General features: G+C 47.5%; 1 protein-coding gene across 1 annotated transcript; it reads left to right on the top strand.

The window, feature by feature from the left end:
* The first annotated feature begins 955 nt into the window (after window positions 1–955).
* On the top strand, window positions 956–24,708 carry mb (myoglobin). Its single transcript, XM_072492072.1, has 3 exons — window positions 956–1,117; window positions 14,235–14,454; window positions 22,645–24,708. The coding sequence occupies exons 1-3, from the start codon at window positions 1,035–1,037 to the stop codon at window positions 22,789–22,791; spliced, it is 450 nt and encodes a 149-aa protein (XP_072348173.1). The 5' UTR covers window positions 956–1,034; the 3' UTR covers window positions 22,792–24,708.

A 24,708-nucleotide genomic window follows, 5' to 3' on the forward strand; every position in this document is an offset into this window, starting at 1 on the left:
ATGTGCGTGTGTGTATGCATGTCTGTGTGCACATGTGTGTACATGCACTTGTGTGTGGATATCCGGTGTGTGTATGCACGTGTGGTGTGTGCGCGTGTGTATGCTTGTGTACACACTTGTGTGGATGTGTTTGTGTGTATGCATGTGTTTGTGTGTGCACGTATGTGTGTGTATGCATGTGCGTGAATTTGTGCAGGTGCGTGTGGGGGGGGGCACAGTAGCACAGTGGTTAGCACTGTTGCTTCACTGCTCCAGGGTCCCGGTTTCGATTCCCGGCTTGGGTCACTGTCTGTGTGGAGTCTGCACGTTCTCCCCGTGTCTGCGTGGGTTTCCTCTGGGTGCTCCGGCTTCCTCCCACAAGTCCCGAAAGACGTGCTGTGAGGTAATTTGCACATTCTGAATTCTCCCTCCGTGTACCCGAACAGGCGCCGGAGTGTGGCGTCTAGGGGCTTTTCACAGTAACTTCATTGCAGTATTAATGTGAGCCTACTTGTGACAATAATAAATATTATTATTGTCATGTGCACCTGTGTGTGCGCACGCGTACGTACGTACGTGTGTGAGTGTGTGCACAAGTACACGTGTGTGTGAGTTTCTGTGTTTGGCCATATATTCAACTCTTTCAACTCTGGCTCCTGAGATCTGACACTTAGACTGCATTCCTGTTTCAAGACCTTTTGTGAAGTGAACTTCAGTGGAAGCAAAATGTCAAAGAGGATGTAACAATCACCAGCACTCAGCAAGACAAAGCTCAGGAAACTGGGTGAATGGCTGGGAGTGAGGACTTGGCAGCTCCCTCGCTGACCTGATGCTCAATACTGTTACTCACTGATAAGAAGCTGCCAAACTCTATTCTACCTGTTCAGAAATGCAGCTGAAAATAGGCTGCTTGGACTGGGTTGGACGGATGACTGGAGGGAGGAGGGGAGAATGGGTTCAGCAAAGTATAAAAGGTCCTGACTTGGAGCTGGAGACAGAATCTCTCCCGACATTACATTCGAAGCAGAAAATCTTTTCCGGCTGGTTCTCGGAGAATGGGTGACTGGGACAATGTCAACGTTGTCTGGGCAAAGGTGGAGCCGAACATAACTGCAATCGGGCAAGCTATTCTACTGCGGTAAATCACTTTTCTCAATCTCTTAGGATCGTGTGTCCTGTGAAAATCATTCTGTCATTTCTTTTCAGGGATTATAGTTGTGACACTCCAGAACACAAGCTCATCCCAGGGGCTTTATCAGGTGTAAAAGTGCTCTGAGATGCCATCAAAAGAGCAATGTAAATACAATTGACTTTTTGTTTAATTATCAAGGTTTTATCATCAACCACCCCCTCCCACCTACCCCTCCCCGACATGTCCACAGTGGTGACTCTCTTCTGTGAAGCAACTGTAGTGATCATTGTAAAATCGAGTGTACAGTGTTTACAGGGAACTGTCTTTTGGGAAACAATGAGTGATAGATCTGTGCAGTGGCGAATGTTGCGGATTTGTGTGTGTAGAATGATGACTGTTATCGAGGAGTATGTGTGCACCGTGTGTACAATGATGACTGTTATCGAGGAGTATGTGTGAACCGTGTGTACAATGATGACTGTTATCGAGGGGTATGTGTGCACCGTGTGTACAATGATGACTGTTATCGAGGGGCATATGTGCACCGTGTGAACAATGATGACTGTTATCGAGGAGTATGTGTACACCATGTGTACAATCATGACAGTTATCGCAGTGTGTGTGCACCACGTGTACAATGAGGACTGTTATTGAGGAGTATGTGTGCACCGTGTGTACAATGATGAATGTTATCAAGGGGTATGTGTGCACCGTGTGTACAATGATAACTGTTATCGGGAGGTATGTGTGCACCATGTGTGCATTGATGTTATCAAGGGGTATGTGTGCACCGTGTGTACAATGATGACTGTTATCAAGGGGTGTGCGTTCACCTTGTGTACAACGGTGACTGTTATCGAGGGGCATTCATGCACTTTGTGTACAATGATGACTGTTATTGAAGGGTATGTGTGCACCGTGTGTACAAAGATTAAAAACATTTTTTTTTTAAAGTACCCAATTAATTTTTCCAATTAAGGGGCAATTTAGCGTGGCCAATCCACCTACACTGCACATCTTTGGGTTGTGGTGGCGAACCTGGGTAACTGTCCGCGTGGAGTTTGCACATTCTCCCCGTGTCTGCGTGGGTCTCACGCTCCACAACCCAAAAAGATGTGCAGGTTAGGTGAATGGGCCATGCTAAATTGCCCCTTAATTGGAAAAAAAGAGTTGGGTGCTCTCAATTAATTTTTAAAAGCTTTACTACAGCAGTTACTGTTGTGATGTTGTGTACCAAATGACAGTTCTGAAGTGGTGTGCACAGGGTGAACACTTATAACTGTCTGCTGTGAAGCTGTGAGTGTACAATGGGCACTGTCTGCAGCAAATCTCTCTCTTGCACTCAGTTAATTAGTCTCCTGACACACTTAGTGAGTTTCTGTCTCACATTCCAAACTGACATGAGCTATTCTGGCTATCGTCCTTTTGTGGGACACATCTCAACAGTCTGTTTATTGAGCTCAGGGTTGTTGATGCTACGACCTAATGAAGGTCAAACATTTTGATAGGATAAATAGAGAGAAAACTTTCCACTGGTTCGCGTCTGAGCACAGGGAGGATGGCTGTGATTGTTGGAAGCCTAACACCTCCGCCCCAGGACATTCCTGCTGGATTACCTCAGCGTCCCAGGCTCAAACCATCTTTAGCTGCTTCATTGATGACCTTCCCTCCATCGAAGGTCAGAAACGACTGCACAATGTTTATTTCCATGTGTAATTCTTTCGATAGCAAAGCCCCCCCCTTCTCCTTTGTGCTGCAAGAACAGGGCTGGAATTCTCTGCCGCTCTCGAGCAGGCGGATTCTCTGTTCCTGCCAGCAGTGTACCCCAGTCCGCGAGATTCCCAGCGGCGTGGAGGTGGCTTCAATGGGAAGTCACATTGACAGCGGCGGGTGGCACCATTCACTTAACCAGAGCAGCCAGATAAATAATGTGGCTTCAAGAGCAGGCCAGAGGCTGGGTTCTCTGAGGTCAGTTATTCACCTCGCGATTTCCCAAAAAACTCTCCGTTATCTCCAATGTACAATTCAGGCAGGTGATGGAATGCTCCCCACTTACACAGACAGAGGGCACCATCCTGGAGAATCCAGCACAAGTGATGGGCACTCCGTCCACAGTCACTCATTCTGCCCAACGTTTGGATCTAAATCCTAGAACGCCCTCTCTAAGTAAAAGTCACCATCGTCCCAGGTGACCATGGGCTGCTTTCCCCTTTGAACATAGAACATACAGTGCAAAAGGAGGCCATTCGGCCCATCCATTCTGCACCGACCCACTTAAGCCCTCACTTCCACCCTATCCCCGTAACCCAATAACCCCTCATAACCTTTTTGGTCACTAAGGGCAATTTATCATGGCCAATCCACCTAACCTGCACGTCTTTGGACTGTGGGAGGAAACGGAGCACCCGGAGGAAACCCACGCACACACGGGGAGAACGTGCAGACTCCGCACAGACAGTGGGAGTCCCCAGCTCCCAGCGGGGAATCGAACCTGGGACCCTGGAGCTGTGAAGCCACAGTGTGATCCACTTGTGCTCCCGTGCTGCCCCTGTGCTACTGTGACCGGTGGTGATTTAACCTAAGGATCACCACACCTCAGGCGAGGGGCAAGGTTGAGAAGGCAGGGCCTTCATGAATAGGCTCAGCCGATACGGGGCTTGAACCTGCGCTGTTGGCCTCACTCTGCATCACCAATCAGCTATCCAATCAACTGAGCTAAACCGGCCCTAACAGAACTGTGGGTGTGCCTACACCACAAGGACTGCAGCGGCTCAAGATGGCTGCTCACCACCACTTTCCGAAAGGAAAGGGATGGACAACAAATGCTGGCCGAGTCCATGTCACATCCAATAACAAAAAGAATGAAAGAAAATGTTTCCACTTGTCAGCGGGATCGAAAGCAGTGGCCATAAAAGTAAGATAGTCATTGAGAAATTAATTCTGGAATTAAATTTAGCCTCTTTATCCTTCTTTGCTCATCATTGTGTGGGGACGGTTGAGGTGAATGGATGAGGTGGATTTAAATGGGAAGACAGGGAGAATAGCGGCACACTGATGGGCGAGATAAAGAAGGGCGGGGAGGCTTGTGTGGAGCATAAGCACCAGTATAGCTGGGCCGAATGGTCTGTTTCGGGTCACAGTTTTAGGATAAGGGGTAGCAGATTTAAAACAGACATGAGGAGAAATTATTCTCTCAAAGGGTCGGGAATTCACTGCCCCCTAGGGTGGTGGACTTTGAGTGAATTTAAGGAGGGGTAGACACATTTTTAAATTAGTGATGGGTTGAAGGGTTACGGAGAACGGGCAGGAAAGTGGAGTTGAGGCCGAGACGAGATCAGCCATGAGCGTATTAAATGGCGGAGCGGCTCGAGGGACTGAATTGCCTAATCCTGCTGCTGGTTCTTATGCTCTGTTTTTAAAAATTTTTTTTAAATACATTTAGAGTACCCAATTATTTTAAAAATAAATTTAGAGGACCCAATTCATTTTTTCCAATTAAGAGTCAATTTAGTGTGGCCAGTCCACCTATCCTGCACATCTTTTGGGTTGTGGGGGTGAAACCCACGCAGACACGGGGAGAATGTGCAAACTCCACACGGCCAGTGACCGAGAGCCGGGATCTAACCTGGGACCTCGGCGCTGTGGGGCAACAGTGCTAACCACTGCACCACCGTGCTGCCCCCTTTTTTCCCAATTAAGGGGCAATTTAGCATGGCCAAACCACCTACCTGCGCATCTTTGGGCTGTGGGGGTGAAACCCATGCGGACACGGGGAGAATGTGCAGACACCACGCAGACAGTGAATCTGGGCAGGGCTTCGAACCCGGGTCCTCAGCACTGTAGGCAGCAGTGCTAACCACTGTGTCACGTGCCACCCTCTTATGCTCTGTGTTGTCCATTCTGTCGTTAGCGCTGGATTGCTGAGTTACTGAAGATTATTGGATGGAGGGTTGAGTAATGCCAATTGTTTCCTGGGAGACAGGATAAAGTCAAGATGTGGGAGAGAGAGAGAGACAGACAATGACCATAAATATCTAACACATTCCAGCTCATCAGATGCTTCCAAGGTGATAATATTTGGACATGGAACAAGCTAAAAATGAAATCTGTGTCTTGGCTCGGTGTAAAGCACACTCAGAGACTTGAGTCCATAATCCAGGCGGACACTCCCAGTGCAGTACTGAGGGAACGCAGCACGGATAGAGCAGCCGCCTTTTGGGTGACACTTTTAAAAATAAATTTAGAGTGCCCAATTCACTTTTTCCAATTAAGGGGCAATTTTAGAATGGCCAATCCACCTACACTGCATATCTTTGGGTTGTGGGGGCGAAACCCACGCAAACACGGGGAGAATGTGCAAACTCCACACGGACAGTGACCCAGAGCCAGGATCAAACCTGGGACCTCGGCGCCGTAAGGCAACAGTGCTAACCACTGCGCCACCGTGCTGCCCAGGGTGGCACTTATAAAAAAGAAACTTGAGGCCGCATCTGGGGAGTTCTCCACAGTGGTTGCCAACTCGCAGTGGGATATTTCTCCTGGAGGTTTTATCACAGGATCACCGTATCCATCCGCCCCGTCTGGTCAGTCAGCATTTTATCGCACATTCTCCAAAATGTTTAGTTCGAAATGTTCCAAGAAAATGGAAAAGCACAACTTGTTTCAACGTCCCTACAATTCAGGGAGAAGCTGTATCAATCCTGGAGAGTTGGTAACACTTGTGGGCGGTTGGGGGGGGGGGGGTTGAAGGGGGGCAGCTAATGGTGACCATGAAACTATTGTCAATTGTCGTAAAAACCCCATCTTGTTTAGGGAAGGAAATCTGCTGCCCTTAACCTGGTCTGGCCTACATGTGACTCCAGATCCACAGCAATGTGGACTCTTAGCTGCCCTTTGAAATGGCCGAGCAAAGCACTCAGTTCAAGGGCAATCAGGGACGGACAATAAATGCTGGCCCAGCCAACAGTACCCATATTCCATGAATGAAGAAAGTCGCGATTCTCTCCCTTTACCTCAAGCTTTTTGCCATAAATTTATCTTTTTTCACTCCCCCCCCACTCAGTGTTCTTTGTGATGCTAAATTCAGGATGGTTGGCGTAGTGTTCACAAAGACCACAAAATAGCTTTAACTTGAACAAAGCTATTAATTTATTAACACTACTAATTTGGATTCGACACTTACTCCAATATAAGAACATAAGAACTAGGAGCAGGAGTAGGCCATCTGGCCCCTCGAGCCTGCTCCGCCATTCAATGAGATCATGGCTGATCTTTTGTGGACTCAGCTCCACTTTCCAGCCCGAACACCATAACCCTTAATCCCTTTATTCTTCGAAAAACTATCTATCTTTATCTTAAAAACATTTAATGAAGGAGCCTCTACTGCTTCACTGGGCAAGGAATTCCATAGATTCACAACCCTTTGGGTGAAGAAGTTCCTCCTAAACTCAGTCCTAAATCTACTTCCCCTTATTTTGAGGCTATGCCCCCTAATTCTGCTTTCACCCGCCAGTGGAAACAACCTGCCCGCATCTATCCTATCTATTCCCTTCATAATCTTATACGTTTCTATAAGATCCCCCCTCATCCTTCTAAATTCCAACGAGTACAGTCCCAGTCTACTCAACCTCTCCTCGTAATCCAACCCCTTCAGCTCTGGGATTAACCTAGTGAATCTCCTCTGCACACCCTCCAGTGCCAGTACGTCCTTTCTCAAGTAAGGAGACCAAAACTGAACACAATACTCCAGGTGTGGCCTCACTAACACCTTATACAATTGCAGCAGAACCTCCCTAGTCTTAAACTCCATCCCTCTAGCAATGAAGGACAAAATTCCATTTGCCTTCTTAATCACCTGTTGCACCTGAAAACCAACTTTCTGCGACTCATGCACTAGCACACCCAGGTCTCTCTGCACAGCAGCATGTTTTAATATTTTATCATTTAAATAATAATCCCTTTTGCTGTTATTCCTACCAAAATGGATAACCTCACATTTGTCAACATTGTATTCCATCTGCCAGACACTAGCCCATTCACTTAGCCTATCCAAATCCCTCTGCAGACTTCCAGTATCTTCTGCACTTTTTGCTTTACCACTTATCTTAGTGTCGTCTGCAAACTTGGACACATTGCCCTTGGTCCCCAACTCCAAATCATCTATGTAAATTGTGAACAGTTGTGGGCCCAACACTGATCCCTGAGGGACACCACTAGCTACTGATTGCCAACCAGAGAAACGCCCATTAATCCCCACTCTTTGCTTTCTATTAATTAACCAATCCTCTATCCATGCTACTACTTTCCCCTTAATGCCATGCATCTTTATCTTATGCAACAACCTTTTGTGTGGCACCTTGTCAAAGGCTTTCTGGAAATCCAGATATACCACATCCATTGGCTCCCCGTTATCTACCGCACTGTTAATGTCCTCAAAAAATTCCACTAAATTAGTTAGGCACGACCTGCCCTTTATGAACCCATGCTGTGTCTGTCCAATGGGACAATTTCCATCCAGATGCCTCGCTATTTCTTCCTTGATGATAGATTCCAGCATCTTCCCTACTACCGAAGTTAAGCTCACTGGCCTATAATTACCCGCTTTCTGCCTACCTCCTTTTTTAAACAGTGGTGTCACGTTTGCTAATTTCCAATCCGCCGGGACCACCCCAGAGTCTAGTGAATTTTGGTAAATTATCACTAGTGCATTTGCAATTTCCCTAGCCATCTCTTTTAGCACTCTGGGATGCATTCCATCAGGTCCAGGAGACTTGTCGACCTTTAGCCCCATTAGCTTGCCCATCACTACCTCCTTGGTGATATCAATCCTCTCAAGGTCCTCACCTGTTATAGCCTCATTTCCATCAGTCACTGGCATGTTATTTGTGTCTTCCACTGTGAAGACCGACCCAAAAAACCTGTTCAGTTCCTCAGCCATTTCCTCATCTCCCATTATTAAATCTCCCTTCTCATCCTCTAAAGGACCAATATTTACCTTAGCCATTCTTTTTTGTTTTATGTATTTGTAGAAACTTTTACTATCTGTTTTTATATTCTGAGCAAGTTTACTCTCATAATCTATCTTACTCTTCTTTATAGCTTTTTTAGTAGCTTTCTGTTGCCCCCTAAAGATTTCCCAGTCCTCTAGTCTCCCACTGATCTTTGCTACTTTGTATGTTTGTTCCTTCAATTTGATATTCTCCCTTATTTCCTTAGATATCCACGGTCGATTTTCCCTCTTTTTACCGTCCTTCCTTTTTGTTGGTATAAACTTTTGCTGGGCACTGTGAAAAATCACTTGGAAGGTTCTCCACTGTTCTTCAACTGTTTCACCATAAAGTCTTTGATCCCAGTCTACCTTAGCTAGTTCTTCTCTCATCCCATTGTAATCTCCTTTGTTTAAGCACAAAACACTAGTGCTTGATTTTACCTTCTCACCCTCCATCTGTATTTTAAATTCCACCATATTGTGATCGCTCCTTCCGAGAGGATCCCTAACTATGAGATCCTGAATCAATCCTGTCTCATTATCCTGTTTGCACAGAGTGCTGAATTTGGTGCTTTTTGAGTGCGATAGTGAGAGTTTGGTGACCGAGGGAGTTAGGTGAGGAGGGAGTAAGGTGCTCCTTTCATTTTGTTTCATTTTGTTTCCGACATTTCCGCAAAGAGTGAGAAGAGAGCCAGGAGTTTACAGAAAGTGTAGCTGACTGGGAGCAGAGTCGGAGGGCGGAGATCTAGTTAGTCCACACAGCAGCTATATTCTGTCAGGTAAGAGGGGATGGAGGCTAGGCCAGTTACATGCTCCTCCTGTAGGATGTGGGTGGTGAGGGATACCACCGGTGTCCCCACTGACTATACCTGCGGGAAGTGCACCCAACTTCAGCTCCTCAAAGACCGTGTTAGGGAACTGGAGCTGAAGCTGGATGAACTTCGGATCATCCGGGAGGCAGAGGGGGTGATTGAGAAGAGTTACAGGGAGGTAACCACACCCAAGGTACAGGACAAGAATAGCTGGGTTACAGTCAGGGGGAAAAAAACAAACAGGCAGACAGTGCAGGGATCCCTCGTGGCCGTTCCCCTTCAAAACAAGTATACCGTTTTGGATGCTGTTGGGGGGGATGACCTGCCGGGGGAAGGCCCTAGCGGCCAGGTCTCTGGCACTGAGTCTGGCTCTGGGGCTCAGAAGGGAAGGGGGGAGAATAGAAAAGCAATAGTTGTAGGAGATTCAATGGTTAGGGGAATAGATAGGAGATTCTGTGGTCGCGAGCGAGACTCCCGGAAGGTATGTTGCCTCCCGGGTGCCAGGGCCAGGGATGTCTCGGATCGTGTCTTCAGGATCCTTAAGGGGGAGGGTGAGCAGCCAGAAGTCGTGGTGCACATTGGTACCAACGACATAGGTAGGAAAAGAGGTGTGGAGGTAATAAACAAGTTTAGGGAGTTAGGCTGGAAGTTGAAAGCCAGGACAGACAGAGCTGTCATCTCTGGTTTGTTGCCGGTGCCACGTGATAGCGAGGCTAGGAATAGGGAGAGAGTGCAGTTGAACACATGGCTGCAGGAATGGTGTAGGAGGGAGGGCTTCAGGTATTTGGATAATTGGAGCGCATTCTGGGGAAGGTGGGACCTGTACAAGCAGAACGGGTTGCATCTGAACCAGAGGGGCACCAATATCCTGGGAGGGAGGTTTGCTAGTACTCTTCGGGAGGGTTTAAACTAATTTGGCAGGGGAATGGGAACCGGATTTGTAGTCCAGCAACTAAGGTAGCCGATATTCAGGACGCCAAAGCATGTAATGAGGCAGTGGGGAAGGGAACACTGACAAAGGAGAGTATTTGCAGGCACGGAGATGGGTTGAAGTGTGTATACTTCAACGCAAGAAGCATCAGGAATAAGGTGGGTGAACTTAAGGCATGGATCGGTACTTGGGACTACGATGTGGTGGCCATCACGGAAACTTGGATAGAAGAGGGGCAGAAATGGTTGTTGGAGGTCCCTGGTTATAGATGTTTCAATAAGATTAGGGAGGGTGGTAAAAGAGGTGGGGGGGTGGCATTATTAATTAGAGATAGTATAACACCTGCAGAAAGGCAGTTCGAGGAGTATCACCCTATTGAGGTAGTATGGGTTGAAGTCAGAAATAGGAAAGGAGCAGTCACCTTGTTAGGAGTTTTCTATAGGCCCCCCAATAGTAGCAGAGATGTGGAGGAACAGATTGGGAAACAGATTTTGGAAAGGTGCAGAAGTCATAGGGTAGTAGTCATGGGCGACTTTAACTTCCCAAATATTGAGTGGAAACTCTTTAGATCAAATAGTTTGGATGGGGTGGTGTTTGTGCAGTGTGTCCAGGAAGCTTTTCTAACACAGTATGTAGATTGTCCGACCAGAGGAGGGGCAATATTGGATTTAGTACTGGGTAATGAGCCAGGGCAAGTGATAGATTTGTTAGTGGGGGAGCATTTTGGAGATAGTGACCATAATTCTGTGACTTTCACTTTAGTAATGGAGAGGGATAGGTACGTGCAACAGGGCAAGGTTTACAATTGGGGGAAGGGTAAATACAATGTTGTCAGACAAGAATTGAAGTGCATAAGTTGGGAACATAGGCTGGCAGGGAAGGACACAAGTGAAATGTGGAACTTGTTCAAGGAACAGGTGCTACGTGTCCTTGATATGTATGTCCCTGTCAGGCAGGGAAGAGATGGTCGAGTGAGGGAACCATGGTTGACAAGAGAGGTTGAATGTCTTGTTAAGAGAAAAAAGGTGACTTATGTAAGGCTGAAGAAACAAGGTTCAGACAGGGCATTGGAGGGATACAAGATAGCCAGGAGGGAACTGAAGAAAGGGATTAGGAGAGCTAAGAGAGGGCATGAAAAATCTTTGGCGGGTAGGATCAAGGAAAACCCCAAGGCCTTTTACACATATGTGAGAAATATGAGAATGACTAGAGCGAGGGTAGGTCCGATCAAGGATAGTAGCGGGAGATTGTGTATTGAGTCTGAAGAGATAGAAGAGGTCTTGAATGAGTACTTTTCTTCTGTATTTACAAATGAGAGGGGCAATATTGTTGGAGAGGACAGTGTGAAACAGATTGGTAAGCTCGAGGAAATACTTGTTAGGAAGGAAGATGTGTTGGGCATTTTGAAAAACTTGAGGATAGACAAGTCCCCCGGGCCTGACGGGATATATCCAAGGATTCTATGGGAAGCAAGAGATGAAATTGCAGAGCCATTGGCAATAATCTTTTCGTCCTCACTGTCAACAGGGGTGGTACCAGGGGATTGGAGAGTGGCGAATGTCGTGCCCCTGTTCAAAAAAGGAACTAGGGATAACCCTGGGAATTACAGGCCAGTTAGTCTTACTTCGGTGGTAGGCAAAGTAATGGAAAGGGTACTGAAGGATAGGAATTCTGAGCATCTGGAAAGACACTGCTTGATTAGGGATAGTCAGCACGGATTTGTGAGGGGTAGGTCTTGCCTTACAAATCTTATTGAATTCTTTGAGGAGGTGACCAAGCATGTGGATGAAGGTAAAGCAGTGGATGTAGTGTACATGGATTTTAGTAAGGCATTTGATAAAGTTCCCCATGGTAGGCTTCTGCACAAAGTAAGGAGGCATGGGATAGTGGGAAATTTGGCCAGTTGGATAACGAACTGGCTAACCGATAGAAGTCAGAGAGTGGTGGTGGATGGCAAATATTCAGCCTGGATCCCAGTTACCAGTGGTGTACCACAGGGATCAGTTCTGGGTCCTCTGCTGTTTGTGATTTTCATTAATGACTTGGATGAGGGAGTTGAAGGGTGGGTCAGTAAATTTGCAGACGATACGAAGATTGGTGGAGTTGTGGATAGTAAGGAGGGCTGTTGTCGGCTGCAAAGAGACATAGATAGGATGCAGAGCTGGGCTGAGAAGTGGCAGATGGAGTTTAACCCTGAAAAGTGTGAGGTTGTCCATTTTGGAAGGACAAATATGAATGCGGAATACAGGGTTAACGGTAGAGTTCTTGGCATTGTGGAGGAGCAGAGAGACCTTGGGGTCTATGTTCATACATCTTTGAAAGTTGCCACTCAAGTGGATAGAGCTGTGAAGAAGGCCTATGGTGTGCTCGCGTTCATTAACAGAGGGATTGAATTTAAGAGCCGTGAGGTGATGATGCAGCTGTACAAAACTTTGGTAAGGCCACATTTGGAGTACTGTGTACAGTTCTGGTCGCCTCATTTTAGGATGTGGAAGCTCTGGAAAAGGTGCAAAGAAGATTTACCAGGATGTTGCCTGGAATGGAGAGTAGGTCTTACGAGGAAAGGTTGAGGGTGCTAGGCCTTTTCTCATTAGAGCGGAGAAGGATGAGGGGCGACTTGATAGAGGTTTATAAGATGATCAGGGGAATAGATAGAGTAGACAGTCAGAGACTTTTTCCCCAGGTGGAACACACCATTACAAGGGGACATAAATTTAAGGTGAAAGGTGGAAGATATAGGAGGGATATCAGAGGTAGGTTCTTTACCCAGAGAGTAGTGGGGGCATGGAATGCACTGCCTGTGGAAGTAGTTGAGTCGGAAACATTAGGGACCTTCAAGCAGCTGTTGGATAGGTACGTGGATTACGGGAAAATGATATAGTGTAGATTTATTTGTTCTTAAGGGCAGCACGGTAGCATTGTGGATAGCACAATTGCTTCACAGATCCATGGTCCCAGGTTCGATTCCGGCTTGGGTCACTGTCTGTGCGGAGTCTGCACGTCCTCCCCATGTCTGCGTGGGTTTCCTCCGGGTGCTCCGGTTTCCTCCCACAGTCCAAAGATGTGCGGGTTAGGTGAATTGGCCAATGATAAATTGCCCTTAATGTCCAAATTGCCCTTGGTGTTGGGTGGAGGTGTTGAGTTTGGGTAGGGTGCTCTTTCCAAGAGCTGGTGCAGACTCAAAGGGCCGAATGGCCTCCTTCTGCACTGTAAATTCAATGATAATCTATGATTAATCTAGGACAAAGGTTCGGCACAACATCGTGGGCCGAAGGGCCTGTTCTGTGCTGTATTTTCTATGTTCTATGTTCTATGTTCTATTACACAGGACCAGATCTAGGACCGCTTGTTCCCTCGTAGGTTCCATTACATACTGTTCGAGGAAACTATCGCGGATACATTCTATAAACTCCTCCTCAAGGCTGCCTTGACCGACCTGGTTAAACCAATCAACATGTAGATTAAAATCCCCCATGATAACTGCTGTACCATTTCTACATGCATCTGTTATTTACATAGAACATAGAACATAGAACAATACAGCGCAGTACAGGCCCTTCGGCCCACGATGTTGCACCGAAACAAAAGCCATCTAACCTACACTATGCCATTATCATCCATATGTTTATCCAATAAACTTTTAAATGCCCTCAATGTTGGCGAGTTCACTACTGTAGCAGGTAGGGCATTCCACGGCCTCACTACTCTTTGCGTAAAGAACCTACCTCTGACCTCTGTCCTATATCTATTACCCCTCAGTTTAAAGTTATGTCCCCTCGTGCCAGCCATATCCATCCGCGGGAGAAGGCTCTCACTGTCCACCCTATCCAACCCCCTGATCATTTTGTATGCCTTTGTTTATTGCCTGCCCCACCATAATGTTACTATTTGGTGGCCTATAGATTACTCCTATCAGTGACTTTTTCGCCTTACTATTCCTGATTTCCACCCAAATAGATTCAACCTTATCCTCCATAGCACCGATGTCATCCCTTACTGTTGCCCGGATGTCATCCTTAAATAACAGAGTTAAATAATACATAATTGATAATTAACATATAATCTACTCATCGACTACTAGTCTCTACACTATAATAAACTATCATCTGCTCTCACTCACACTATCTTTCCTTCAATCTGTACTCTAGCTATCTCCTTAACTTCTCTCCCCACAAGGCTTAGCATCAATGTCTTATATACTTGTAACTCTAGCTCCCTCTAGTGGCTGATCGAGACATTTCATTAACCCGTGCAGTTCTTACGTTTATGATACCACATACCCCAGCTACAAATTCCACAATTTCCTCCCCAATTCCTGTGTCTCATGATTAGAAAGTGTGAAAATGCCACATTGACCTGTCTTTCTCCATGTCCTCCCCCCATTCCCTCCAGATTATTCCAGGAACACAAAGAGACCAAAGCTCACTTCCCCAAGTTTAAGGACATTGCCGTGGAACAGCTGGGTAACAACGAGGATGTCAGCAAACATGGCACCATTGTTCTCCGGGCTCTGGGCAACATCTTGAAACAGAAGGGCAGCCATGGTGCCAATGTGAAGGAACTCGCAGACTCCCACATTAACAAACATAAGATCCCACCACAGAACTTCACGGTAAGTATGACATGACCGTACAGGAAATGTCTCGAATTGAATCATGTTTGACATTGTCACATCGAAACATAGAAAGGTTAACAGCAAAGAAGGCTGCTCTTTGAACCCATTGTATAGGGTCCTCTGCCCCCAGTGTATTCTGCAGTGGAGGAAGCCAACCATTGGGATCTTCCAGTCATAGAGTCATAGATGTTTACAGCATGGAAACAGGCACTTTGGCCCAGCTTGTCCATGCCGCCCAGTTTCTATCACTAAGCTAGTCCCACTTGCCCGCATTTGGCCCATATCCCTCTATACCCACCCTGCCCATGTAACTGTCCAACTGCTTTTTAAAAGAGAAAATCGTACCCGCCTCTAGCAGCCCATTCCAGATGCTCACCACCATCTGTGTGAAGAAATTTCCCCTCTGGTCTCTTTTGTATCTCTCCCCTCTCATCTTAAACCTATGCCCTCTAGTTCTAGACTCCTCTACCTTTGGAAAACGATCGTATCTATCTACCTTATCTATGTTCCTCATTATTTTATAGACCTCTATAAGATCACCCATTAGCCTCCTTCCTTCAGGGAAAAAGGTCCCAGCCTATCCTTATAACTGAGACCATCAAGTCCTGGTAGCATCCTCGTAAATCTCTTCTGCACTCTTTTCTAGTTTAATAATATCCTTTCTATAATAGGGTGACCGAACTGAACACAGTGTTCCATGTGTGGTCTTACCAATGTCTTGTACAACTTCAACAAGACGTCCCAACTCCTGTAATCAATATTCTGACCAATAAAACCTCGCATGCTGAATGCCTTCTTCACCACCCTGTCCCCCTGCAACTCCACCTTCAAGGAGCTGTGAACCTGTACCCCTAGATCTCTTTGTTCTGTAACTCTCTCCAACTCCCTACCATTAACTGAGTAGGTCCTGCCCTGATTTGATCTACCAAAATGCATCACCTCACATTTATCCAAATTAAACTCCATCTGCCATTCATCGGCCCACTGGTCCAATTGGTCAAGATCCTGTTGCAATCTTATATAACCTTCTTGACTATCCACTATGCCACCAAACATATGCAAACATATTAACCTTTCCTCCTACATTATCACCCAAATCATTTATATGTATAACAAATAACAGTGGACCCAGCACCGGTCCCTGAGGCACACCGCTGGTCACAGGCCTCCAGTTTGAAAAACAACCCTCCACAACCACCCTTTGGCTTCGGTCGTCAAGCCAATGTTGTATCCAATTGGCTACCTCACCCTGGGTTCCGTGAGATTTAACCTTTTGCAACAACCTACCGTGCGGTACCTTGTCAAAGGCCTTGCTAAAGTCCATGTAGACAACGTCGACCACACTGCCCTCATCTACCTCCTTGGTTACCCCTTCAAAAAACTCAATCAAATTCTTGAGACATGACTTTCCCTAATTAGCCCTTGCCTGTCTAAATGCCTGTAGATCCTGTCCCTCAGAATACCTTCTAACAACTTACCTACTCACCGGTCTGTAGTTCCCAGGCTTATCCCCACAGCCCTTCTTAAACAAGGGCTTAACATTTGCTACCCTCCAATCTTCAGGCACCTCTCCTCTGGCTGTCGATGATTCACATATCTCAGCTAGGAGGCCGATAATTTCCTCCCTAGCCTCCCACTAGGATACATTTCATCAGGTCCCGGAGATTTATCTATCTTGATGCGCTTTAATACTCCAACTCCTCCTTCTCTATCATATAAACACTCCTCAAGATATCATTTTTCATTTCCCTAACATTCATGCCCTTCTCAACAGTAAATACTGACGAGAAATGTTCATTTTGGACCTCTCCCATCCCTTGTGGATCTGTACATAGATGACCTTGTTTATCCTTAAGACGCCCTACCCTCTCCCTAGTAACTCTTTTGCCCTGTATCTGTACCGGGCCAGAAAATCCCACCCACTGAGTCCATGTCAGTGACAAAGAGTTAACGAGGCTAATTCCATGTTCCAGCCCCTGGTCTGGGACACCTCAAGTGCATATCCAGGTGTTTCTCTAGTACGATTAGGGTTTCTGCCTCCCTCACGCTTTCAAACAAGTGGGTTTCAGACCTCCATCATCCTCTAGATGAAAATATTACTTTTCAAACCCCCCCAAAGGCACTCAGGCTAAATGTGACTATCCTCACGATTAGCAGTTCTTAATGTGACAACCCTCTCACACACACATAACTTCAGATTCTGCTCTATAAGGAACCAGTGCGGAGCAGCACGGTGGTGCAGTGGTAGCACTGCAGTCTCACGGCGCCAAGGTCCCAGGTTCGATCCCGGCCCTGGGTCACTGTCCGTGTGGAGTTTGCACATTCTCCCCATGTTTTTTTTTATTAAATATTTTATTGAAAATTTTTGGTCAACCAACACAGTACATTGTGCGTCCTTTACACAATATTATAACAACACAAATAACAATGACCTATTTTATAAACAAAAAATGAATAAATAATAAATAACAAAAATGAAAACTAGCCCTAATTGGCAACTGCCTTGTCACAAGTAACACTCTCCAAAAATATAATTTAACAGTCCAATATATAATTATCTGTAGCAACGACCTATACATACTATACAGTATATATTAACAACCCTGAGAGTCCTTCTGGTTCCTCCCCCCCCCCCCCCCCCCCCCCGATCCTGGGCTGCTGCTGCTGCCTTCTTTTTCCCATTCCGTCTATCTTTCTGCGAGGTATTCGACGAACGGTTGCCACCGCCTGGTGAACCCTTGAGCCGGCCCCCTTAGGACGAACTTAATCCGCTCTAGCTTTATAAACCCCGCCATGTCATTTATCCAGGTCTCCACCCCCGGGGGCTTGGCTTCTTTCCACATTAGCAATATCCTGCGCGGGCTACTAGGGACGCAAAGGCCAAAACATCGGCCTCTCTCGCCTCCTGTACTCCCGGCTCTTGTGCAACCCCAAATATAGCCAACCCCCAGCTTGGTTCTACCCGGACTCCTACTACTTTTGAAAGCACCTTTGTCACCCCCATCCAAAACGCCTGTAGTGCCGGGCATGACCAAAACATATGGGTATGATTCGCTGGGCTTCTCGAGCACCACGCACACCTATCCGCCACCCCAAAAAATTTACTGAGCCGTGCTCCAGTCATATGTGCCCTGTGTAATACCTTAAACTGAATCAGGCTTAGCCTGGCACACGAGGACGACGAGTTTACCCTGCTTAGGGCATCTGCCCACAGCCCCTCCTCGATCTCCTCCCCCAGCTCTTCTTCCCATTTCCCTTTTAGTTCATCTACCATAGTCTCCCCTTCGTCCCTCATTTCCCTATATATATCTGACACCTTACCATCCCCCACCCATGTCTTTGAGATCACTCTGTCCTGCACCTCTTGTGTCGGGAGCTGCGGGAATTCCCTCACCTGTTGCCTCGCAAAAGCCCTCAGTTGCATATACCTGAATGCATTCCCTTGGGGCAACCCATATTTCTCGGTCAGCGCTCCCAGACTCGCGAACTTCCCATCCACAAACAGATCTTTCAGTTGCGTTATTCCTGCTCTTTGCCACATTCCATATCCCCCATCCATTCCCCCCGGGGCAAACCTATGGTTGTTTCTTATCGGGGACCCCCCCAAGGCTCCAGTCTTTCCCCTATGCCGTCTCCACTGTCCCCAAATCTTCAGTGTAGCCACCACCACCGGGCTTGTGGTGTAGTTCCTCGGTGAGAACGGCAATGGGGCTGTCACCATAGCCTGTAGGCTAGTCCCCCTACAGGACGCCCTCTCTAATCTCTTCCACGCCGCTCCCTCCTCCTCTCCCATCCACTTACTCACCATTGAAATATTAGCGGCCCAATAATACTCACTTAGGCTCGGTAGTGCCAGCCCCCCCCTATCCCTGCTACGCTGTAAGAATCCCTTCCTCACTCTCGGGGTCTTCCCGGCCCACACAAAACCCATGATGCTCTTTTCAATCCTTTTAAAAAAAGCCTTCGTAATCACCACCGGGAGGCACTGAAACACAAAGAGGAATCTCGGGAGGACCACCATCTTAACCGCCTGCACCCTCCCTGCCATTGACAGGGATACCATATCCCATCTCTTGAAATCCTCCTCCATCTGTTCCACCAACCGCGTTAAATTTAACCTATGCAATGTGCCCCAATTCTTAGCTATCTGGATCCCCAGGTAACGAAAGTCCCTTGTTACCTTCCTCAACGGTAGGTCCTCTATTTCTCTACTCTGCTTCCCTGGATGCATCACAAACAACTCACTTTTCCCCATGTTCAATTTATACCCTGAAAAATCCCCAAACTCCCCAAGTATCCGCATTATTTCTGGCATCCCCTCCGCCGGGTCCGCCACGTATAGTAGCAAATCGTCCGCATACAAAGATACCCGGTGCTCTTCTCCTCCCCTAAGTACTCCCCTCCACTTCTTGGAACCCCTCAATGCTATCGCCAGGGGCTCAATCGCCAGTGCAAACAATAATGGGGACAGAGGGCATCCCTGCCTTGTCCCTCTATGGAGCCGAAAATATGCAGATCCCCGTCCATTCGTGACCACGCTCGCCACTGGGGCCCTATACAACAGCTGCACCCATCTAACATACCCCTCTCCAAAACCAAATCTCCTCAACACCTCCCACAAATAATCCCACTCCACTCTATCAAATGCTTTCTCGGCATCCATCGCCACTACTATCTCCGTTTCTCCCTCTGGTGGGGCCATCATCATTACCCCTAACAACCTCCGTATATTCGTGTTTAGCTGTCTCCCCTTCACAAACCCAGTTTGGTCCTCGTGGACCACCCCCGGGACACATTCCTCTATTCTCATTGCCATTACCTTGGCCAGGACCTTGGCATCTACATTTAGGAGGGAAATAGGTCTATAGGACCCGCATTGTAGCGGGTCCTTTTCCTTCTTTAAGAGAAGCGATATCGTTGCTTCAGACATAGTCGGGGGCAGTTGTCCCCTTTCCTTTGCCTCATTAAAGGTCCTCGTCAATACCGGGGCGAGCAAGTCCACATATTTTCTATAGAATTCGACTGGGAATCCATCCGGTCCCGGGGCCTTTCCCGCCTGCATGCTCCTAATTCCTTTCACCACTTCTTCTACCTTGATCTGTGCTCCCAGTCCCACCCTTTCCTGCTCTTCCACCTTGGGAAATTCCAGCCGATCCAAGAGGCCCATCATTCTCTCCCTCCCATCCGGGGGTTGAGCTTCATATAATTTTTTATAAAATGTCTTGAACACTCCATTCACTCTCTCCGCTCCCCGCTCCATCTCTCCTTCCTCATCCCTCACTCCCCCTATTTCCCTCGCTGCTCCCCTTTTCCTCAATTGGTGTGCCAGCAACCTGCTCGCCTTCTCCCCATATTCGTACTGTACACCCTGTGCATTCCTCCATTGTGCCTCTGCAGTGCCTGTAGTCAGCAAGTCAAATTCTACATGTAGCCTTTGCCTTTCCCTGTACAGTCCCTCCTCCGGTGCTTCCGCATATTGTCTGTCCACCCTCAAAAGTTCTTGCAGCAACCGCTCCCGTTCCTTACTCTCCTGCTTCCCTTTATGTGCCCTTATTGATATCAGCTCCCCTCTAACCACCGCCTTCAACGCCTCCCAGACCACTCCCACCTGGACCTCCCCATTATCATTGAGTTCCAAGTACTTTTCAATGCACCCCCTCACCCTTAGACACACCCCCTCATCTGCCATTAGTCCCATGTCCATTCTCCAGGGTGGGCGCCCTCCTGTTTCCTCACCTATCTCCAAGTCCACCCAGTGTGGAGCGTGATCCGAAATGGCTATAGCCGTATACTCCGTTCCCCTCACCTTCGGGATCAATGCCCTACCCAGCACAAAAAAGTCTATTCGCGAGTAGACTTTATGGACATAGGAGAAAAACGAGAACTCCTTACTCCTAGGTCTGCTAAATCTCCACGGGTCTACACCTCCCATCTGCTCCATAAAATCTTTAAGTACCTTGGCTGCTGCCGGCCTCCTTCCAGTCCTGGACTTCGATCTATCCAGCCCTGGTTCCAACACCGTATTAAAATCTCCCCCCATTATCAGCTTTCCCATCTCTAGGTCCGGAATGCGTCCTAGCATCCGCCTCATAAAATTGGCATCATCCCAGTTCGGGGCATATACGTTTACCAAAACCACCGTCTCCCCCTGTAGTTTGCCACTCACCATCACGTATCTGCCCCCGTTATCCGCCACTATAGTCTTTGCCTCGAACATTACCCGCTTCCCCACTAATATAGCCACCCCCCTGTTTTTCGCATCTAGCCCCGAATGGAACACCTGCCCCACCCTACCTTTGCGTAGCCTAACCTGGTCTATCAGTTTCAGGTGCGTTTCCTGTAACATAACCACATCTGCCTTAAGTTTCTTAAGGTGTGCGAGTACCCGTGCCCTCTTTATCGGCCCGTTCAGCCCTCTCACGTTCCACGTGATCAGCCGAGTTGGGGGGCTTCCTACCCCCCCCCCCCCCCCTTGTCGATTAGCCATCACCTTTTTCCAGCTCCTCACCCACGCAGCTGTATCTCCCCCAGGCGGTGCCCCCCCGCCCATCCTCTCCCATACCAGCTCCCCCCTCTCCCCAGCAGCAGCAACCCAGTAATTCCCCCCTCCCACCCCCCCCGCTAGATCCCCCGCTAGCGTAATTACTCCCCCCATGTTGCTCCCAGAAGTCAGCAAACTCTGGCTGACCTCGGCTTCCCCCCGTGACCTCGGCTCGCACCGTGCGACGCCCCCTCCTTCCTGCTTCTCTATTCCCGCCATGATTATCATAGCGCGGGAACCAAGCCCGCGCTTCTCCCTTGGCCCCGCTCCCAATGGCCAACGCCCCATCTCCTCCACCTCCCCTCCTCCCCCCATCACCACCTGTGGGAGAGAGAAAAGTTACCACATCGCAGGATTAGTACATAAAACCCCTCTTTGCCCCCCACATTCGCCCCACCACTTTGTTCGAACGTTCTTTTTAATAACCCGCTCATTCCAGTTTTTCTTCCACAATAAAAGTCCACGCTTCATCCGCCGTCTCAAAGTAGTGGTGCCTCTCTCGATATGTGACCCACAGTCTTGCCGGTTGCAGCATTAAAAATTTTATCTTCTTTTTATGAAGCACCGCCTTGGCCCGATTAAAGCTCGCCCTCCTTCTCGCCACCTCCGCACTCCAGTCTTGATAAACGCGGATCACCGCGTTCTCCCATTTACTACTCCGAGTTTTCTTCGCCCATCTAAGGACCATTTCTCTATCCTTAAAACGGAGGAATCTCACCCCTATGGCTCTGGGAATTTCTCCTGTTCTCGGTCCTCGCGCCATCACTCGGTGTGCTCCCTCCACCTCCAACGGACCTGCCGGGGCCTCCGCTCCCATTAACGAGTGCAGCATCGTGCTCACATATGCCCCGACGTCCGCTCCCTCCACACCTTCAGGAAGACCAAGAATCCTCAGGTTGTTCCTCCTTGTGTTGTTTTCCAGTGCCTCCAACCTTTCCACACATCGTTTCTGATGTGCCTCCTGCGTCTCCGTCTTCACCACCAGGCCCTGTATATCGTCCTCATTCTCGGCTGCCTTTGCCTTCACGACCCGAAGCTCCCGCTCCTGGGTCTTTTGTTCCTCCCTTAGCCCTTCGATCGCCTGTAGTATCGGGGCCAACAGCTCTTTCTTCATTTCCTTTTTGATCTCTTCCACACAGCATTTCAAGAACTCTTGTTGTTCAGGGCCCCATGTTAAACTGCCACCTTCCGACGCCATCTTGGTTTTTGCTTGCCTTCCTTGCCGCTGTTCTAAAGGATCCACTGCAATCTGGCCACTTCCCCCTCCTTTTTCCATCCGTATCCAGGGGGGATTCCCTTCTGGTTTACCGCACAGTGTTTTTAGCCGTCAAAATTGCCGTTGGGGCTCCTATCAAGAGCCCAAAAGTCCGTTTCACAGGGAGCTGCCGAAACGTGCGACTCAGCTGGTCATCGCCGCACCCGGAAGTCCCATTCTCCCCATGTTTGCGATGGTTTCGCCCCCACAACCCAAAAGATGTGCAGGGTAGGTGAATTGGTCACGCTAAATTGCCCCTTAATTGTAAAAAATGAATTGGGGAGATCTAAAAATTTTTTTAAAAAGGAACCAGTGCCAAGCTGGACAAGGTGACACATGTTAATTTTATATTGAACATATCCATTTACTCACCCTCTGTATTTTCTCCTAGTTAATCACCAATATTGCTGTGAAAGTGTTGACCGAGATGTACCCAGGTGATATGACTGGACAGATGCAAGATTCATTCTCAAAGGTTTTTAAAATCATCTGCACTGACCTTGAGAATCTGTACAAGGAAGCGAACTTCCAGGGTTAAAGAGGGTAAAGATGCCACTTCTCAGTCAAGCTCACAGCTAACAGCACAGAAATTGTAACAAATAGTTTGTCTATACAGCTTGGTAGAGGTGGCTACTCAGTTTTTAATATTTACTCGGTGAATTCATTCACAATGTAATGAATGTGTGCAAAATGCAATTAGATCATTAAAATATTTGTCCTTGCTGCCATTTGAATCCCCACCCATTCTTCCAGTGTGAAAATCCCCTTAGCCAGGATTTCCTCCCCGAAGTAGAACATATTGCACCACTGAATTTCAAAGCTGGCACTAGAATTCAAACTCTGTGATTCCACATGAGCTAGGACAGGAATTGAAAGCCCACATGCGAGCATTCACCCACGTTAGCACGGTGGAAACTTCTAACACCCTGCTCGCCGCATCAAGGCATGAAGGTTAAACATCAGTTTATCTTGTGGATTACATGTGGGCCCACTCGACGTTAGGATAAAGGCTACTGATTTAACAGTGGTTGGGACAAGCAAACTAGCAATTGTTTAAGCAACAGCTCTGTTGGCCAGCTTCCCACTTTGCACCCTCTGTGTTTGTTGCCCACTCCCTGACACACATCAATGCCCATTCACCCAATACATATCCTTGCGGTCAGAGAGCTACACCATCGTCCCATCATGCCTGCTTTGTTATTGAATAAAATTATGGCTCAACTTCTTTCATCAACTCCAATTTCCTGCACTATCCCCAGATCCCTTCAATACCCTAAATGGAGTCCATTTTTCCAGGTTCACAGTATAGGGTTGAGCTGCTAACATTGACTGGTCCTGATGCAGGACTCCACAATTTGGCAAATAACATATTGTACTGTGACGCCAAGATTGGCTCCCATTGTTTATTTGAGGAGGTATTTTAGGGTTTGATGTTGAAATATTAATTACAGGAAGGGATTTAATCACCTAGATCATTTTAGCTGCTTCTGACTTACGCTCTCAGCATTTTCAAAAATAAGGTGAAAAATAATTGATACCCTAAAGCATGATTGGAAGATACTCCAGCTGAGTGGACAGGACAATTTAAAAATTGTTAGTGCAATGGCTGAAGGCAGTCACCATCTCCCCCAGAGATTGGCAAGAGCTCCACATCGCTGGTGTAATCACAGGAGATGTCGGGGCTGCAAGTAAGCAGAAAACGGTCCACCATCATCATCATCAGAGCCCCTGGATTATGGTGATCCAAGCAGCTACATTCTGCCTTGACTCCATGGAGGGTTGTTAGCATTGTGTTAGGGTTTGAATTCTGTGATCCTTCTCATTTTGTGTATGTGGCGTTATGTACAACCCGGCGCCAGCAAGGTGTGGAAATTCCCAATGATGTCCCAAGCTTATGGGAAATACATCTTCAGTTTGCCGTAGCTGTCAAAATAGCTTTGCTCACTCCAGCCCAAGCATGGTCACAGGGAAGAGCTGGTCACGCCTCGCACAACAGCCAATAGTTAGTGTACTGCTTGCCTGCTCACTCTTCACTGGTATTCCATCCCAGGTAGAAGTGTTTCAAGCAGTAAATTCCAATGGATGGACCAGGAGTGATTGCAAGTGGTCCCCCACCATGGAATGCAATATGCTGGCCAAATAAAAAAGTGGGAACTAACAACTGCAGATTGTATAGAAATATCCCCTTGGCGATCGGGGGTCTGGGATTGTTTTTGATAAATCGCGAACACATATATTCCTTTATGTACTGTGTCTTGCCATGGAGTTGTACAACGGAATATCTCTACTCAGACAGAGAGGGAATGAAAATGGTCAACTTGTCTCAGTGTCCATGGCTGCAGGGAATGGACATTTGAGGTTTGGGCAGACCCCATTTGGATAGGAATGATCTCACGCGTAAAATGTACTTATGAAGTTGTACATGAAAAACTCTAATAAATTACACTCTGCTGCA

Source organism: Scyliorhinus torazame, chromosome 29, assembly GCF_047496885.1.
Source record: "Scyliorhinus torazame isolate Kashiwa2021f chromosome 29, sScyTor2.1, whole genome shotgun sequence".
Taxonomy (NCBI): domain Eukaryota; kingdom Metazoa; phylum Chordata; class Chondrichthyes; order Carcharhiniformes; family Scyliorhinidae; genus Scyliorhinus; species Scyliorhinus torazame.